The sequence below is a fragment of the Ascaphus truei genome, chromosome 3 (assembly GCF_040206685.1).
Source record: "Ascaphus truei isolate aAscTru1 chromosome 3, aAscTru1.hap1, whole genome shotgun sequence".
NCBI classification, from domain to species: domain Eukaryota; kingdom Metazoa; phylum Chordata; class Amphibia; order Anura; family Ascaphidae; genus Ascaphus; species Ascaphus truei.
In genome coordinates this window covers 301,387,365-301,402,876 of record NC_134485.1, presented here as the reverse complement: position 1 = coordinate 301,402,876, position 15,512 = coordinate 301,387,365, and the positions used below count along the sequence as shown (strand labels likewise).

The window sequence follows — 15,512 nt, the reverse complement described above, 5'->3', positions numbered from 1 at the left end:
CACAATGTGGCCCCACGGACCGCCAGTTGAACAATCCTGCTGTATATCCTTCATTTTGTATTATTGTTGTATGTTTATATTGCACACACACAAACAGTTTGACGTTACAATATAATTGCTACAAAAGACTTGAAGTATACAGTTTTTAGGAAACAAAGCCAGATTACTTTAAACTTGGCCATTTGCATTTTGTTTCCTTGTCAGCGACGTTTAACTGTCACTGCAGTAGACAGCAAGGAACTTGATAGCCGAAAGACACTGCAAGTTTCCAGTGCCACAAAAGCGGTCGGGGAGAATGATGAGTTTGAAAAACAAAGAATTGCTGCTATTGCTGAAGTTGCAAAAAGCAAAGAGGTTTGAAATGCATCTCTTCTTTAAACAGTTGATCTATGTTCGTGAATAGTATGTTTTCTGTCATCTTTTCTTTAGAGCTAGGCAAGACCAATCGGTCTCACATGGGTCTGCCATAAAGAGAAATGTGTAGTTGGAACCTCTTGCACTCATTGGATTCATTTTTTTAAATCCTGCATTGTTAGAGAACAAGCAAGAGGACCCAGTACTCCTCTGAGGGGACAGTTCTACATAGGTCACCAAACTTGATGTATATAAAACAGATCCCCTAGATGGGGGTGGCCATCTCCAGTCCTCATGAGCCACTAACAGGTCAGGTTTTAAGGATATTCCTGCTTCAGCACAGGTGGTTCAATGACTGCCAACTGTGCTGAAGCAGGGATATTTTTAAAACCTGACTTTTTGGTGTCCCTTGGATTAGATTTGGCCACTCCTTCCCTAAACAAAAATCATGCTCTTAATACAAAAATGTTATGTTTTTAGTTCTTTGAAAATCAAGTACGTTTTAGCAAGGTCACAGAACAGAATATATTTTAGCGAACAGTCTTCTCCATCCTTGGTCTATTCCCGAGGAGATCATGGGGATCCTTTCTGTAAAAGGATAAGAATAAGTCCTGCCCAGCACACAGTGAAATCACACAAGAGAGCTTGCTGCCTGCGTATGTGCAATCAGCATTTTGTCTGTCGCTCAGGCGCGTGCACGGCCGACGGTATAGAAAACCGTGTCCGCACCCCAAAAAGTCTGGACAGAGACCGAAAAACCGTGATTGTCCCGGCTAAACCTGGAAGTATGGTCACCCTTCACAAAATGTAATTAAGTAATTGAAATCCTTCACAATTCTCCGTTTTTTCCATTTTAATTATCTTAAAATAGTTGGAAATGTCTGGTTCACAAAGCAATTCCCAGATGTATCCCCTTAGAGTAAATAACTGCCAGTGGTTCATTATAATGATAGGCAGGACTATTGCCCATATTTACTAAATAATATCTTATTCACCTGTGGCTTCCCCTCTGAAAGTAGTCTTATGGCAAAGCAGTACATAGTACACATGGGCCTTTATGCTTTATATATTTACATTTTGAAGTACAGATCCCTTTAGACTACATACAGAAGGCTAAAAGCACCACATTTGCTATAAATAAGCATCTTAATACTTGCTGTAATGTTCTGATTAGGATGCTAGCACCAGAGCTTGTAGAGAAAACCGTTGTAGTAGTTGGCATCTTTGCACATTGCAGAATTTTAAGTGCCACAGGAAACGCTGCAGAAACTTGGACTGAAGTGTAAATGTGTTCTGGAAGTTAACCAGTTTAACACTCGTTATTTTATATCTTGCCATATAGTTTTCCATTTAGGTTTATTATGATTTGGTTGAACGTAATCCATAAACATGAACATTACATAACTGATTTTTTTACGGCTTCAAACGTAAACGAGAATGAAAAAGTCCATGAGTAGGTTACTGTTCCGTTTTATGGAAATTAACGTTTTATATATCAGCAGGTGCATCGTAATAATAAAAATGTAGCTTTCATAGATTTATTACCTTTTGTATAATGGCTTAATCTTCAGGAGGAGTTTAAAATGGAAATGTTTACTTTAATGCAGCTTTTCTCATCTCCAGACTAAGACGTTTGGAGGAGGTGGTAATGCTGGAAGCAATCTCAATGCCAGTGCTGGAGGAAGCCGTAATAGGGAAGTGTTCCAAAAGGAAAGGGTAATCAGAAGTGAAGGGAAATCAGAAGGAGTATATCGTGAGCTGGTAAGGCTGAACTAAACCAAGCATTAAATAACACCCTTTCTTGAGCTAAAAGCTTTCCATTATGTACATTTCTGTATTATCTTCTGCTTTTGCACTTTGCCTTTTTCTCTTCTTAACAAACTACTTTGTGATTTTAATGACACAAATACAGTGCCTTGCAAAAAGCAATGATAATAAAGGTCACTAAGATTTGAGTTATGGCTTATTTGACAAGATTTGTTTAATCGTTTATTTGCAGATTTATTTTTTAATTTGCATTTGACTAACAGAGTAAGCTGTCATTTTATCAAACAATCGTCTCCCTTCTCATTAAGAGGTTATGATCTGGTAAAAAAATGTCAGTTTAATTTAAACGTTCCAAAAGTTACAAACATAGTTTAACAAATTCCCTCAATTTTTTTGTTTGTTTGTTTTTTAATGTTTTTTTCCCCCCTCCTTTTCTTCATGAAATATATTCTGAAATACTCCAGTATTTTTTTCTTCTTCTTGAGGATGCAATTCTAGTTAGGCCAACCAAGAAACAGGCTTTAATTTAACAATCAAATTGGCTTCTTTAAACAAATTGAATTGCGCTACCCTGAGATCAGGCACGGTGACAAATATGTTTTAAAGAAGGGGTATGCAGATTAGGAATTAGGTACTCTAATTTGCATGCTGGTTTTATATCTATCTATCTCCAATGGAAATATTACTGTGTGATCAATTGCATGTCTTAGACAGGTCTGCAACCCTTCCTTTCACCATTATCACCCAGGACATTGCTTCTACTGCAACAAGGGATTCTGGGAAATGACATGCAAATGAGCATACAGTGCCACCTTTTGCTTCAAAACCATATAACAAGGTGCCCTATAAGCTTATGCTTGCTGCATTTCACAACTTTTGAGCCAGTAAACCCACCCACAGACAGCTTTTTCGACCTTAATGGGTCTCATCAGTGTGGTGTTGGTTATACTGGCTTTGCAAATGAAGCATGGGATAGGTTTCACCAGACTTATTTAAGTTATGGTGGGTAAAAAAGTGACAAACCCTCCACAAAAAAAAATATAGCAAATGGAAAAATTACTGTGTGCTCATTTGCATGTATTAGACAGGTCTGCAACCCTGCCTTTCACCATTATCACCCAGCACACAGTGCTTCCACTGCAGCAAGGGATTCTGGGAAATGACATGCAAATGAGCACACAGTGACACCTTTTGCTTCAAAACCATATAACATGGTCTATAGGGGACCATGTTATATGGTTTTGAAGCAAAAGGTGTCACTGTGTGCTCATTTGCATGTCATTTCCCAGAATCCCTTGCTGCAGTGGAAGCACTGTGTGCTGGGTGATAATGGTGAAAGGCAGGGTTGCAGACCTGTCTAATACAGGCAAATGAGCACACAGTAATATTTCCATTTGCTAAATGCTTTACTGTGGAGGTTTTTTGTCAATTTTTACCAACCATAACTTAACTAATTGTGATATGTTATAAATTATTTATTTATTTCCCCCCCCCCCCCACCACCACCACCCTCATCAACTGTGGGTTTGATGCAGTGTAAGTTGAACCCTGGCGAGAAAGTTTGTGAACCTCTTTGGATTTTCACACATCGATAAACATTTGAAACCTAAAATGTTATTAGAAGTCCTAATAGATCAAGATAACCTGATCAAACAAATTACACAAAAACCTTTTACTTTTTCAACATTTATCCACAAATGATTCAACATTCAATATCTGTATGTGAACCTTTAGATTCAGTACCTGGTGGCATCCCCTTGAGCAGCAATGACTTAAACGTAGTATTTCCTCTAACTGCTGGTCAGTCTCTCGCATCTGTTTTTAGGAACTGCTTCAGCTAAGTGACATTTGAGGGCCTCCTTGCAGCTCAATTCAGGTCTTGCCACAACATTTCGATGGGGTTTAGGTCCGGACTGTTACAAGGCCATTCTAAAACACAGAATTTCTTCTTCTGTAGCTATTCTTTTGTAGATCTGCTTGTATGTTTAGGATCATTGTCTTGCTGCGTGGTCCACTTTCGTTTCAGCTCACGGACGGATGGCCTGAGATTTTCCTCAAGAATCTTCTGATACAATGCAGAATTCATGGTTGTGTCAATGAGGGCAGGTTGTGTCAATGAGGGCAGGTTGTGTCAATGAGGGCAGGCTGTCCAGGTCCTGAGGTAGCAAAGCAGTTCCAATGTGAAGATACCTGGCAGGCATCTCCAGTTGATCTCTCAGCACCTCATGTAGGGGGAGAGGGGGGGGGGCGTGATTGGAGTCATGCTGTTGCTGCACACTGTGAAGATCCCGACCGGCATCTCCAGCAGCGCCCCCCAGCAGTGGTTTTTTTTTCCTTTAGTTCATCGATTCTAAGACACTTCCCTATTTCAGACATGTGAAAATGGGAAAAAAGGTGCGTTATACAATCGAGGAAATATGGTAATACAAAAACCTACTACAACGGCAGCAAATGTTGCCTAATGTAACGCAATTACAACAGAGTACAGACACAGTAATACAGAGGAAGGGAGAACTGTAAAGCCTAATGACTCAGTTTAACATTGCTCAAGGTTAAATATACATGAGAGCAGCATGATGAAAAAAAAATCTGTCCTAGTTGCATCATGTGACCCTGCGACGCGTTGCCAGAAGCCACCGGAGACCAGGTAAGGAAACCTTGGAGGCCTCACGTGCTCCCAGGCATTTAATGTAAATGCTTTGGGGAAGAATGCGGTGCCTCTGTATGCGCCACGTCTCCCAGTTTGTGCTCCCCTGCATTAGGCAACATTTGCTGTTGTACTAGGTTTTTGTTTTACTTCTAGTTCTATTAACTTTGTTAGTCTGCGGCTTTTTTGCTCTTCTACAATATAGGCACATTTTGATTTCCAGACTCTTTGTACTTTTATACCCGGGCACACCATCTGTTTCTTATGAGTGGATCACTGTCACTGCCCCTTGGGATGAACGGTTTCCACGTTTTCCTCGTTCATATAAGATTCTCTCTATGCACATTGTCTTGTGTGCTTTACCTGCTGATGGTATTTTCTCTCTCTTTAATGGTTTTTATATTTTTTGTGTCCAGTAAATAGCATTGATATTTTCACTTTGCACCTGAGTGCCCTTGTCTTTAGTGGGAGTTCCCTTGCCTTACTAATTGTTTGTCTAATTCATATTTAATTTTGTTTCAAAACACATGGAATTGGCCAATGTAAACCCTATTGGGTATTTAAGAAAAGACTGGTTTTGATTTCAAGAAGGCTATCGTGGAAAAACTTTGGCTTTTCCGTAATTATCGTTGGGGTTCACAAACTTTTCTCGTGTGTGTGATAAACTTTTTCTCGCCCCTGTATATGTTGGGTCTTGGATACCAGAATAGTCTATATTTGTTGATGGCAGACCTGCTTATGTTAGATCAAAAAACACAGTTTAGAACATTTGTGTACAAATGTTGAGCTTTCTCTCTCGGAATGGATTGAAGCTGCAATCTCCTTCAGAAGCCTACATGGGTTAAACTTGTTAGGATCTAGTACCCTGAGCATCTACTAGTGTTAAAACAACTAGTGTTTATCTCTAGCATCAGGCTTCCATGGTAAATTTTAGACTGCACTAGTATTTGATGAGGCCTCTATACAGTATAACCTCCTGGTCACTTAATATTCAGATGGTTATATCTCCAGAACAGACATCGGATTTAAAAAAACAAAAAACAAATACAGCATTGAAAAAAAACAAGAGAACTATTCACCAAAGTAAAAACGACGCTATCAGCATGGACTGCTGCTTTGAGATTGTAATCTGTCTAGAGTTGTCTGTAAAAAGGCATTGCTTAGTGAGTTTTTAATTAATGCCATTATTTTTTTTTCCCAAACAATTTTATTAGGTATTGATACATCACATAACAAACAATATAGAATAGTAGTAACACAATATCATAATATTGATTTTTTGCATTTTGTTGACAGAGAGGAGTAAGATGGGGGGGAGGGGGCATTGAACACCCACCCGAAGGTGCGGTTGACCACTAGGGTCACACAGTGGTCCCGGGGGATAGACTCCAGAAAAAGAGAGGGATAGGGGGAAATGGGGAGGGGGGCACGGTGGGGGGTCCCCTCCATCCCCTGGCAGCCCTTTTCTTAGTTACTACCGGCGGTCTCAAGTAGTTACTGTGATTGAGGGAAATATGATTAGCATGTTCAATGATCAATGAGTCAGCCAGGGCTCCCATATGGTATAGAACCGCTCCGTTGAATGGTTGAGGAATGCTGTCAACTTTTCCATTAACATTACCTCGTTTAATCTTTTTCTCACCCTTTGTACCGTAAGGGGGGGCAATTTTCTTCCAAGAGAATGCCACCGTGCATCTTGCTGCTGTTAGAATGAAGGAGATTAATTTCCATACAGGGCGGTCGATTTCCTCTATCGGCCTGCCCAGTATGAAGGTCAGTGGATCTAGGGGGATTGTGAGGTCTGTGACCTCTTTTATTAGATTTTGGATTATGGGCCAGTATTTCTTAATTTCTGGACATAGCAACCATATATATATGGGTCATGTCCCCTTTTTGTCCACAGCCACTCCAGCATAGATCAGAAGCCAGAGGGTAGATTTGTTCAATCTCACTGGCATGAGATACCAGTGGAACATTATTTTGTATATATTTTCTTTGATTGTGGTGTATACGGAAGTTCCTGATGCCGCGTCCCAAATATCCTCCCAGTCCTCTTTTTCTATTTCCATATTTAGTTCTGCTGCCTATTTGAGCATGTAGTCATGCCCAACGGGACTTGCTTGTCTCTCAAGGACCATGTATATTTGTGAAATAAGACCTTTTTGATGTGTGTCCTCCTGGCACAGCTTTTCGAACTTTGTAAGAGGTGGGAAGTCCAATGTGGGGGACAGTTTTTGTAAAAAGTGTCTAATTTGTAGGAATTTTAATGTATCCAAATCAGGGGCATCATATTTGTTGCGTAATTCTTGGAAGCTCATGAACTTCTTGTCCCTTTATCGGGTCGCTCACCGCTCTGATCCCCTTGTTTGAGTATTGTTCAAATTGCTTTGTCTCGCACCCGGGCGGGAACTCTGGGTTGTTGTACAGTGGAGTAAGTTGTGAGCCTGGGATCGTAAGATGATATTTAGTCTTAGTCCTTTGCCATATATTCCAAGTGTGGCCCATTGCTCCTAGTTCGAATCTGCCAACCCCCTTGTCGCCTCTGTCTGTCGCCCACAGGCGCGCTTGCAGAGAAGGAGTTTTGGTGTAGTGAGACTCGATCTTTAACCAGCAGAGCTGATCTGGGTCCGAGTTCCACTCAACTGCTTGTTTTAATTGAGCTGCGTGATAATACCTTGAAATATCTGGCACCCCCATACCTCCCTGCGTCCTTGGTGACATCAGAACTGATCTTGCAACCCTGGGTCTTTTTCCTTGCCAAATGAATTTAAATATTCTGTTTTGGATATCTTTCAATTCTGACCCAGGGACCGGATCGGGAGTGTCTGAAAGAAGTATAATAATCTGGGGAGTATATTCATTTTAACCGAGACCATTCTCCCGATCCAAGAAATTTGGTACTCTTCCCCATTAACCAGATCTTTTCTGATTATATCAAAAAGAGGTGGGTAATTGCATTGGTATAGGGAGCTATAGTCCTTTAATACATTTACTCCCAAATATTGAATGTATGAAGGGCTCCATCTGTAGTTAAAGTTCAGTTTTAACAGTTGTATTTCCGATTCAGAAAGATTACGATTCAAGGCTTCTGATTTATCACTATTTATTTTGTAGCCTGATATGTTACCGAACTCAGTTCTTTTTGTAGGTTGGGGAGGGAGATGTGGGGGTGAGATAGTGTGAGGATGACATCATCAGTAAACAGGGAAATGTTGTAGTTAGTTTTACCAATTGATATGCCTTGGATATTGGCGCTGTCCCTTATTCTTGGATATTTTTGCATTGAGAATGTGTGGGAGAGGGGGATGGGGGGAGGGGGTTGTGGGGACGACGACAGGGAGGGGGGATGGTGGAAGGGAGAAGGGGGGGGTGAGGAGGGGTGTGGGGGGGATAGGGAGGAAGAAGGGGAATGAGGGGGGGAGGGGGGAAGGAGAGTTCATTCTTATGCATGTGGTGACCTAGGCGCTTATCTTTGCGGTCGGCATCCGCGTAGGCGTGAAGATGAACATTGCATATTATACAATTTGAATACATTTTTAGGCATTGAACAACACATTGCATGATTAGCCTAGTGACAGGCTGGGTTCTAGGTAAAAGTGGGGACAGTCTGGGAGGAGGAGGGGGGGGAGAGGAGGGGGTGGCAGGGGGGGAGGGGAGTGAGGGAAAGGGGGGGGAGGAAGGGAAGCAGAGCCAATATTTACACTTTGTCTCTACACTGACATGTACACAGCTTTGCACAATATATTGCGCCGTGTGTATCTTCTGTATTACTGCTTTGTGATTTGGGAGGGCACGTTGGTGTACTCCTGGACTTCCAGGGTTAGTTACTTAACATAGCTGAGCCAGCAGTTCGCCTGAGTCTCGGCCCAATATATTGTTAGGACAGTGTCTCCTGTTTCGGGTCATTATATTCTGAGTTAGCCCTGGGTAACTCTCTGGGTGCTAGGCCCCGGTTAGCTTCCCCGCTGGGCCGCAGTGGGGGATCTGGTTCCCGGTGTAGCGAAGGGGGGGGCAACAGGGGTGGGTCTGGGGGGGAGGGTGGTAAGCGGGGTTAGCATCTACCCTCTGTAGCCGGGTCGACAGTGTGCTGTTATCTTTTGCGCTCTATATTTTGCGGCCGGCGTTTTTTATCTAACAGTCAAATGGCCTGGGGTGATAGGATAAGCTTCTGAGTACCCAAGGTTGGGTATTTGACATAATGGGATCAATAAAAATGCTGGGACTACGTTCACGTGGGGGGGGAGGGATAGGGTGGGGTAGGGGACAGGGGGGGGGGCATCAGAAGTCCTTCTGTACATGGTGTAACAGAGTTAGCATCTTGTTCTTGGCTAAACACAGTAAAGCTCTTGACAGTGAACCTCTGTTGTGCATCTCTGCGGTCTTATGTGGCAGTGGTGTAAGCTACCGGACATCTCGCGTATGTTATGCGATCAGCTAGATTACACTGGGTTCAGATATATGGCGGGTAGAGGGGGTGAGGGCGAGGGGGGGAGGGGGAGCGCCAACATATACGATCTACAACTTCAACAACAAGGTTCCTAGTTGCCCCCTAATGAGCCAAGTGTGTTCATCTATGATTTGTAATCTATTGATTATACTAACATCTCGAACAGTGGTTTTAACTTGGAGTTCAGTCTGGTGAATACTAATCACCCGGGTTAACGGTTCGGAATATATGAACAATAAACATTGACAACTTTAACATATGGTTCTCGGATGTACAATATAGTAAAAGCAACAAGTTGTGTGTGGTGGTTAGCCCGAGGCATGTGGTGTTGGGGAGCGTGTGTAATGGGGTGGGGGGGTTGCGCTTTATACCCGGCGAGGGTGAGGAGTGTGGGGTGTGTAGATGTTGGGTAGGGGGACGGGGGGGGGAGAGAGGGAACGCAGAGGGGGGGTAGCTTCTACGGGGGGTATTGGGGCAATGTCCTGATTAGTGTCCAGCAACAATTGTTAGAGGGGAGAGAGAGTACTCACAGTTCTTGACTCTCTGCAGCAGGTAAGCCATCTTTGTCCTCCTCCCTCCCCCCACCCCAACAAACCAGAGGTAAATCCAGCATCACGCTTTAAAAGGGCGTCAGGGCCAGCGATCTCGTGATGAAGCAAACTTCGTTGGCGAGGAACAGGTTTCCCTGGTTGACCTGCTGGCGCTGAGCCGTTTTCTTCTCTCCTTCCTTCGGAGGATGTGGTGGGGCTTGGAGCTTATGGCGCCACCCGCGAGGGGCCTTGTGATGCGTTGCGCTGTAATGGCGGACCTGCCTCTCCGTGAGATTAGAGGATTTGCGCGGCGGCGAGGTTGGTAGGTTTCTTCCAGGGGGGCCAGATGATCTTGGGTAGGGGCTGATCTCGTTCTGGGTGTTCTGTTCTTATTATGCAGCCGACTAGTGCCGGCTTGTCCTCTGGTGTTCCGTTGCAGTGCTTCTCGCTGAGCTGGCGGTTCCTGCGTCTGGATCTTCTCTTTGTGAGGCTGTCGGTTGGGGGGTCAGCTGACCAAGAAGTCGGTGGGGTCAGGCCGAGGGCCCGCATGTAGGGGGCTATATCCTCAGGGTATCTGATGGTGAGATATTTACCTCCATGGCCTGCCGTGAGTTTAAACGGGAACCCCCACCGGTATTTGATGTCATTTTCCCTCAGAAAGACAGTTAGAGGCTTCATCTCCCTCCTCCGCACCACTGTGATTCTGGACAAGTCACTGAAAACTTGGAGGGGCTCGTTTCTAAAGGTAAGTGGGTCTTTGCCTCGTCAGGCAGCAATGATTTTTTCCTTCGTCGTATAACTATGTAGCCTGATGATGACATCCCTTCTTCTGTTAGGCTCTTCTGATCGCGGGACTAGTGCCCTGTGTGCCCGATCCATCTCTAAGTCCCTTTCGTCCACAGGGATGCATATTGTGTTCAAGAGGTCTGTGAGGTAAGGACGGAGGAGGCCAGGAAGAACCGTCTCTGGGATATTCCAAATAGGGATATTCTGTCTTCTCTCCCGGTTCTCCTGGTCCTCCATTCCGTCTTTGAGGCGGTTAATCTCTTCTTTGAGCCTAAAGACCTCTTCTTCAGCTCCTGTCTGGCGCAGAAGGATGTCCTCCACTTTATTTTCCAGGCTTGTCGTTCTCTCTGTCAGCCCGCTCATCTCTTGCTTGAGGTCTAGGACTGCCGTTTTGATTTCGACTTGGAGAGAGGAATAAAGCTTGGCATGCATGGTGGCCATGAGCTCTTCCATATATACTCTCGTTAGTGGTTCTTCAGCGGTCGGGGTCTCTTTAGGCCGAGTTCCCTTAGCTTGTACTGTATGTTCGCCGCGTGCGCCGCCGCCATCTTGAATTTCAGCCGGCGCCTCCGGGCTCTTCTGCTGCGGGGAAAAATATTTAGAAACCGCTTGGCTGGCGGGCTTCCTTAGTTGTTTGGACAGGCTTGGATTGTTGCCCCAGCTGGGGATCCACGAATCGGGAGGAAATTATTGGTGGAAGGGTGTTTTTTTTTTTATATATCGTTATGCTGGTGAGTTCGCGGAGCTCCCTGACTACACCTCCATGTTGGATGACGTCACCGGAAGCCTCTCTTAATGCCATTATTTTAAAATGTCTCGCTAAGAAAAGACAATCGGGAGAAGGAGCTTCAGAATGTGAAAAGATCCAGATGCATTGTTGGAAGTTAGAAATGTTATTCTTATTTTTCTTCATGTTACTAAACATATGTCTTTGTGTTCAGTCCTGGAACGGAAAATATCCCTCTTAAAGTTCCAGACTGTGAAGTCCATGTCAGAATAAAGAACATACACAGACCAGCGCCCAAAAGAGTCCAAAGTCCCTAATAGAGTCCAAACAGATGGAGAGGGAAAAAATCCAAATGGTCCAATCACTGGAAGATCTCCAATCCGGGGGTCTGTGACATAGGGACAGAAACAAAGGAAAATAATAGTGTAATACGTAATGTTAAAATTGGACAAACAACATGAAACATTTAACAAAAAACATACACTAGACAAACAAGCTGAAAGTAAAATAACTATTTAATAAAACAAACGGAGCCTACTGCAGCGGGTCATCAAGGGGTTAAAACGCAAAACCCTACTTACAGCAGGACTGGAAAAAACAAGCGTGTATAACCAAGTGGGGCAGACGCCGGCAGCAGTAAGGGTCCTCGCGGGCTCCCCGATGTGTGGTGTATGTCCCTCTAACTTCGGAGCACTCTCCAAGATGGACGCCGAGTAAGGGAAATCCACACACTCCTGCATGCAAGCACAACAGCCTCTCTCGCGATATCTCGATGACGCTGCTTCCTGCTTCACTTGACTGACACGTTCTCACAACCAGTACTTCTCCAAGGCGCCGTGACCTCTGACCCTACGCGTTACTTGACTGACGTCACTTCCTCAGGGGATGGTTCAGTGAAGGTGAAGTCCCATTATATGTACCTCACTCGTCGCTGATTGGATAGAGATAACTAATTCCAATAAACTCAACCAGATTAGCAGACGCGAAGCTTTCTGGATCTATGAGTTTAGAACCCTCTCTCCAAATGGATTGAATCTAGGCTTTTATCTAGGGGTCTTTCTTATTAAATAATATAGGGTCTTTTAATTAGTGTATAGTATTGCACTTTTTATTATATTACAGTCTCTTTTTCTTTTTCCTTCTTTATGATTATTATTTTTATATATAATTGTTGGAATGATTATAATAATGAGATTATTCTTTTAAAATAATTAGATTTTTATTTATTGATTTATTATAAAATATAGATCATTATTATTGTGTTAATATTTTGTTACTGCTATCTATGCAGTCTTAGTTGTGACTTTACAGTCAAATCATCTTCATTTTTATTATGTTTGTAGGTCTGTCTTTGTGTATATGGTTGTTTTAGTCTGAGTCTGTATTGTTTTGTATTGTTAGAGCTGAATTTTAAACTTATTGGAATTAGTTATCTCTATCCAATCAGCGACGAGTGAGGTATACATAATGGGACTTCACCTTCACTGAACCATCGCCTGAGGAAGTGACGTCAGTCACGAAACGCGTAGGGTAAGAGGTAACGGCGCCTTGGAGAAGTACTGGTTGTGAGAACGTGTCAGTTAAGTGAAGCAGGAAGCAGCGTCATCGAGATCGCGAGAGAGGCTGTTGCGCTTGCATGCAGGAGTGTGTGGATTTCCCTTACTCTGCGTCCATCTTGGAGAGTGCTCCGAAGTTAGAGGAACATACACCACACATCGGGGAGCCCGCGAGGACCCTTACTGCTGCCGGCATCTGCCCCACTTGGTTATACACGCTTGTTTTTTCCAGTCTTGCTGTAAGTAGGGTTTGGGGTTTTAACCCCTTGATGACCCGCTGCAGCAGGCTCCGTTCGTTTTATTAAATAGTTATTTTACTTTCAGCTTGTTTGTCTAGTGTGTGTTTTTTGTTAAATGTTTCATGTTTGTCCAATTTTAACATTACGTATTACACTATTATTTTCCTTCGTTTCTGTCCCTATGTCACGGACCCCCGGATTGGAGATCTTCCAGTGATTGGACCATTTGGATTTTCTTCCCCTCCATCTGTTTGGACTCTATTAGGGACTTTGGACTCTTTTGGGCGCTGGTCTGTATATGTTCTTTGTGTTTTCTCTGGTGTTGTTCTGCTAGTGTTCCTGGATGCCCTGTACACATTGTGTATTGTTACATGTTTCATTGAGATTTCATATTGTTAGTATTTTTAATTTAATGATTTATAGCGCCTAAGCACTTTCTTTTGTGTTATCCATGTCAGAATAAGCCGTTTTCTAGCTTTCCTCGTGTTGTTTATTTTGAAACATCTAGCACAGGGGTTTCCAACCTTTTTTTGGTTAAGGAACCCTTTAACGATATTGTGAAATTCTGCGAAACCCCAACCCCCTCTAATAGCGCGTCTGAGATCAGATGCACTGTAAGGAACCCCAACCGTCTCTAATAGCGCCTGTGAGATTAGATACACTGTAAATTTTTCTAGATTTGGCACCATTTTCGAATTACCTGCAGAACACGTTGCCTAAAGTTGAAATTGGTAGAGGCATGGAGAATAAAGCAGAAACCTAATGGTAAACTGGTAGCCTGGGACAGAGACCATATACGCGAAATAGTTGGTGGAAAAAAGCACGTGAAAACCTTTTATTACCGTTATTTCACAATATAAAAAAAATCAGGTTCTGGTTTTCTAGTGCAAAATAATAATAATTAAAAAAAATGGGTATGTATACATTTGATCCCAAAGACTTCATTGCCTTTCACGCTATACTATTTGAAAGGTAATGGAGGAATTGAGTTACTGTGGTCCTCACTAAATAATAGATGATATTTGAGAGAGCATAGACAAATTACAGTACACACATACATGCCAAGACTACTGGAAGATCAATATACCATTTCCCTTTTGTTATCAGATATGAAAATCCGTTGCAGCTGCAGTAAATATTTCCATTAAGCTTTTCTAGGCAAGTATTCATCTTAATTTGTGGCATTTCCATATTGCCAAAGGGAAAAACATTTCTGCGTATCTCTACAGACCCAACATTTGCAGTCGTTTGTATAGTTCTGAAGGTTTCAAATAGTGTTGTGTTATGCTTTTCTGAACTTTTTCATCCAGGCTTTTATACTTTATCATAACACAGTCAAATAAATGTTCCTATTTTCAGAAGATTTAGACATACTTGCATTAAGCTATTTTATGATACAGAATGTTTCTAAATATCTTAATAAATGGTCTCCAAAAAATTATTTATCCTATTTGGGAAAAATATGACGACGGCTTTAATGAAATAACATTGGATTGGAATATCAAAGCATATGATGCAGTTTATTGAATCCTAAAGGCAGTTTGTGAATACATTTTGTGTGTGTATTTTATTACAGGTTGATGAAAAGGCACTGAGACACATCACAGAGATGGGTTTCTGTAAAGATGTGGCCAGACAGGCACTTACGGACTATGGCAACAATTTGGAGGCTGCATTAAATGTCCTCCTTACTGGCAGCAAACCGAAGCCTATACAAGGACCACCAATGAGAGGTATAGCTAGGGGCAAACTTAGACGACAAGTTAATTTGGTTATGTGCTTCAATTTATTTCTATAAACCTGGATATATATGTGTATATGTGTATAGTCCTTTATATTCTCAAAGATGGCCTACCTTGCAGCTGATGATGATTTCCCAGGCTTAATCAGTGAAAAGGTGTTCCTTTGTGAAATATCTGAAAAAGAACATTCTGACTTTGTGCTTAATCTGTTAGAGTGAAACAGTTAGACTATATTTTGGCTAGAATTATTTGAGTGTACATTTGGTTGTGGCTAATATTAAAGGTTTAAAAACAAAACAAAAAACACTGAACATGTTATTAATCCCTTTCATGGTAGAAGGCCCTGAACCACTCTGACAGAACGCACTGAGCCAAAAAAAAAACTTTTTGTAGTCTAACTTTGCAAACATGAGCTCCTGCACTGGCACATACTCTTGTGTATGCTTGCATGCTCTTGCTGGATCTCGACCATGTGATCGCCTTGGCAGCAATCATGTAGTCGTGACCACCTGGCCCTGGTGATGTGAACAGAATCTGAGGTGGTTTCACTTACATTCAGATTGTGGTCACTGCTCAATCCACCCCTACAAAACAAACAAAAATGGCATGACATCCTCTGCAGGGTACAAGGGCCCGTGGCATTCTGGTGCCTATGCCTTTAGTAAGTACATCGTAAGGGCAGCGAAAAGGTTAACAAGCCAACCACTTTTGGGTGGA

General features: G+C 42.6%; 1 protein-coding gene across 1 annotated transcript in view; it reads left to right on the top strand.

The window, feature by feature from the left end:
- Nucleotides 1–15,512, top strand: part of TDRD3 (tudor domain containing 3) — a 277,196-nt gene that overhangs the window by 148,757 nt on the left and 112,927 nt on the right. Inside the window, exons 7-9 of the mRNA XM_075591037.1 lie at nt 205–354; nt 1,978–2,115; nt 14,630–14,786. Of these exons, the coding sequence (XP_075447152.1) occupies nt 205–354; nt 1,978–2,115; nt 14,630–14,786 (445 nt within the window). The remainder of the gene's footprint in view (nt 1–204; nt 355–1,977; nt 2,116–14,629; nt 14,787–15,512) is intronic.